General features: G+C 34.3%; 1 protein-coding gene across 1 annotated transcript in view; it reads right to left on the bottom strand.

The window, feature by feature from the left end:
- Positions 1 to 883: 883 nt before the first annotated feature.
- Positions 884 to 4566, bottom strand: part of sla1a (Src like adaptor 1a) — an 8103-nt gene continuing 4420 nt past the window's right edge. The window contains exons 6-8 of the mRNA XM_027175650.2: positions 3524 to 3655; positions 2863 to 2992; positions 884 to 2000 (exon numbers count right to left, since the gene is read on the bottom strand). Coding sequence (XP_027031451.1) covers positions 1820 to 2000; positions 2863 to 2992; positions 3524 to 3655 — 443 coding nt within the window. The 3' untranslated portion in view covers positions 884 to 1819. The remainder of the gene's footprint in view (positions 2001 to 2862; positions 2993 to 3523; positions 3656 to 4566) is intronic.

The raw sequence follows: 4566 nt of genomic DNA on the forward strand, positions 1-4566 counted from the left end.
TTGTCCATAGTATGTTAATGGGTGTGTGAGTGTGTGTGATTGTGCCTGTGATGGATTGACAACTTGTTCTAGATTCATTCATTCATTCATTCATTTTCATTCATTTTCTACCGCTTATCTGAACTTCTCGGGTCACGGGAAGCCTGTGCTTATCTCAGGCGTCATTGGGCATCAAGGATTTGTCCTAGATGTGTGTCCAAATTCCTCCTTGTGCCCCAGTTGCCTGTAGTATAAACAGTACAGAAAATGAATGAATGGATGGATTACCTTGAAGATGAAGAGCAGCTGTAATAGAAATTAATAACACTCATAAGACAGAGAATGGGGAATGTTATTCCATAACATAAATTAATGCTATTCAATAGAATACAGCACATTCTGCATGGGGACATATTTCATTTATATAACATTTATTTTACACTGATATCCATGCTTCTTCATCAGAATGTATACAAGTGCAGCAGTGCAGCAGGGTATTTATTTACAGGAGTTCCTTACTTCAGCAATATTCTGAATTTCATCTAGAAGCTTTAAGGACTGAAGTTACAAACAGTATGTTCTGGCACAAAATTATGGCACATCATTAATACAGCAATATCCAGGTTACACATTTTAGGCTTGCTCAGAAGATTAAAGATTAACGGGTTCTACTGTATGTACAGTATGGTGCATGTGGGCTTCATCTAACCTCCCAAAACCATGCTGGTAGTTGGTCTGTCTAATCTAAATAACTTTTAGATGTAATGAATGTGCGGTATATTCCTGCCTCATGTTCCCTGTTCCTGGGACACACTCCATAATCAGATCCTCCATAATTCTGACCAGGATTTGGTCACTGAAGATGAATTAATGAAGAATGAATGTCTGCATTGTTACACATCAGTGAGTCAGTACAAATAAGTACATTTTAATTTTAAAACATTCTCACTTAGAATTTAAAAAGAGAGAATAAAAACATCATGAAAGTGTCTGAGGTCTGCTGAGACGGAAAAAGTGAGAGCCAAAGACTGCAGAAGACAGGTGGCAAGTTTTCCAAAAACAACGTGCCGGTTGATTTCCTTAAGGTGGACACAAACACAGTTCTTTTCATGTGCCTTTAAACTTTTTCACAGTACTATTGATCAGTACAACAGAGTGTTTGCTTTTCTGGAAGTTAGAAACTACGACCGTTCCAAAAAAAGCTGTTAAATAAAAACTTTTCCTTTTAGTGTGTAGAGACACTTAAAGTAAAACAATTTGTGAAACTACTTATGTTTATATACAAAAATATATATATATATATAATCTCTAGCAGCTAGACCTAAAAAAATAAAGCCAAAACATTTTATTAGAATTAGAATAGAATAAATCTGACAAAATTAGAAGTAATCGTGTGTTTAATCAACACCCCATGAAGTTTTACAACATCAGGCAAAAAGCCAAGACAGGCTAAGAAGTGCTTAGCAAGCTGTTTGTACTGGTATTTTTCTGGATAGAGGCTCATATTGTTCTTCCACTGCGATTCAGCACAAAAAAACGTAATCACTAAGTAAACAGAAAAAAAAGTCTTCTTAAAAAGTTTTACAAAGCAAGAACTTAGAATAAATTTTGTATTTGTAAACTGCTTTTGTGTCTCCCATCTCAAATAAAGTGCCACTATAAAGTCCATGATATTCAGCAATCATCTTTGTTTCAACTCAGTAATTTAGTACAATTCTACAGTCACCTTACAGACTAAGAGTCACTAAATGTTTATTGCTCACATTGACTGAATAAAAATCTACCACTTCCTTCAGTCATTTTCCAAGCAAAGGAAAATATAAAAATGTCTGCACATGTCCTAATTGGTGTTTTCTCGCTCCATATTACTGTTGCCAGGAATCCCATAGACTGTCCAGCCCTTCTTCTTCCGTCTGCTTTTTCTTTCTTCTTCCTGAGCAATGTTCAGATATGCAGCAATGCTGCTTCTCACTCCATAGCTCACCACACTGCTCTGAGTATCACTGTTCAACAACTGAGACCTGATCAGGAAACACAAAAGAACTGTCGGTTAAGGAATACTCGGCTAAGAGCTGCTCAGAAATACAAAGTAGAAGGAAGGTGGTTAAAAATCACAGGCAGGCATAAAATGTATTAAAAATATTTATATCATATTCAGGAAAAAAATATTTTTTTAAAATTTTGTTCTACAGTTAAAATCTTGTAATTTGACCATATTTAACCTGTAAATAATAATCTGGCATCTCTGGAACATCTGAGGAAATCTAACCCATTACATTCTTCATTATGTTCTAAGGGGGTGTAAAGTTTTGCACTCAAACTTAAGTGCTGCTATAATGGAAATCTTTTTGAGTAAAATTTTGAGTGAAATATTAATTCAGATTCACAAAGCAGCTTTACACACACACACACACACACACACACACACACACACACACACACACACACACACACACACACACAGAGAGAGAGAGAGAGAGAGAGAGAGAGAGACAGAGAGACAGAGAGAGAGAGAGAGAGAGAGAGAGAGGAGAGACAGAGAGAGAGAGAGAGAGAGAGAGAGAGAGAGAGAGAGAGAGAGAGAGAGAGAGAGAGAGAGAGAGAGAGAGAGAGAGAGAGAGAGAGAAATTTATATATAGGTGACAGTGGCAAGAAAACTTTCCCTGAGACGGCATGAGGAAGAAAGCTTAAGACTATAAGAAAATCATTTTTGACAATATCAGTCCAGAATTCACCCAATGTTGGATATATATTTTCCTTATTTAAGGACATTTTATTTAATAAAAGGTTTATGTTTGACCTTAGACATACGTAAGTAGTCATGTGTTATTAACCAGATAGTTATAGTAGACATATGTTAATAACCAGATAGTTAATATCCACCTGTTCACTTTTCTCCATTCGAAGTTACGGCGCATCACCACAGGGGGCGCTTGTGAGACTGAACTTGGCGTAGTACTGTTAAGAGCCAGACAAGGGGCTGAGAGAATGCAGCAAATGCCATCTGAAGAGTCTGAATCACAAAAGACAAATAAAGCAAACTTCGTGACTATAATATAATCACAAACACTGTTAACACACATTTTCTGTCCAGCACTCTGTGGTTCACAGACTTAACTTCCTTTTTAAAATGCCTGTCAAACTCGATGACCAAAGAGGTGACACGTAGAATTAAAATACCAATTAATATGAGTTCATTTGTTTATAGTAACATATTATTATGTACTGTAATATCTATATAATGCTAGTGGGTTTGTATAATTACATTTTAACAATACAGAAAATATTTTAGTTATGAATTTGTTTTGTATTGTTTTTGTTTTTTATAGCACGATAGTGTCTGGTAAGTGATAATAATGTGTGATACTGATGGAAATCTCATTTTGTCAACTAATTTTTTTTAAATGAAAGGGTGTTGCTTTTTACACTACAGATACTGTGTATCAAACTCCTTCCTGATGTAGTTTTACTTATTGTGCTACAAAGAAAAATGTAGTTATGGCATGTTTCACTGTCCTCAGCCTGTTTGGTGTTCATATCTCACCTGAGTAGTGGTTGACCATGTCCTCTAAGCACTGAAAGGTGAGACGAGGAGAGATGTAGTACCAGCTGTTGTCCAAACGCAGGATCTTATAATGCATTACATCTCTGTGTCTCACAGACAGAGAATACACACCTGTGGGATGCATTATACATTACATACAATAACATTGCTGGATAAATATTGTTATGGATATAAAAAATGATTTATATAATATAGAAATAGATAACAATTGTTTACAAATTTTTTAAATGTTCAAAGTCTGTTTCTCATTTAGCAAAAACTACCATGACAAATTTTTCAATAGTATAACATCTCTGAAGCCCTGATACAGTATGTTCTGAATCATATCTTAAGATTATCTATTATCTAGTGTCTTACTATGTTAATCTAAAATTGCTTTTATATTATTAGAATTATTGTACAATATTCTGTAAATTGTGTCTTTTTTATACTTTACAAGATTTGTGTTATTATTATTATTATTATTATTATTATTATTATTAGTAGTAGTAGTAGTAGTAGTAGTAGTAGTAGTAGTAGTAGTAGTAGTAGTAGTAGTAGTATTAGTATTTATTTATTTATTTATTTTGAGCAAATCTCTATTTTATTTTATGTTCTTTTCTTATTCTGTTTTTCTTTTCCATTTTAAATGTATGAAAGGTGCTATATTATTATTATTATTAGTAGTAGTAGTAGTAGTAGTAGTAGTAGTAGTAGTAGTAGTAGTAGTAGTAGTAGTAGCAGTAGCAGTAGTAGTAGTAGTAGCAGTAGTAGTAGTAGTAGTAGTAGTAGTAGTAGCAGTAGCAGTAGTAGTAGTAGTAGTAGTAGTAGTAGTAGTAGTAGTAGTAGTAGCAGTAGCAGTAGTAGTAGTAGTAGCAGTAGTAGTAATAGTAGTAGGTGTGGTAGTAGTAGTAGTAGTAGTAGTAGTAGTAGTAGTAGTAGTAATAGTAGTAGGTCTAGTAGTAGTAGTAGTAGTAGTAGGTCTAGTAGTAGTAGTAGTAGTAATAGTAGTAGTAGTAGTAGTAGTAGGTCTAGTAGTAGTA

The sequence above is a fragment of the Tachysurus fulvidraco genome, chromosome 24 (assembly GCF_022655615.1).
Source record: "Tachysurus fulvidraco isolate hzauxx_2018 chromosome 24, HZAU_PFXX_2.0, whole genome shotgun sequence".
Lineage (NCBI taxonomy): Eukaryota > Metazoa > Chordata > Actinopteri > Siluriformes > Bagridae > Tachysurus > Tachysurus fulvidraco.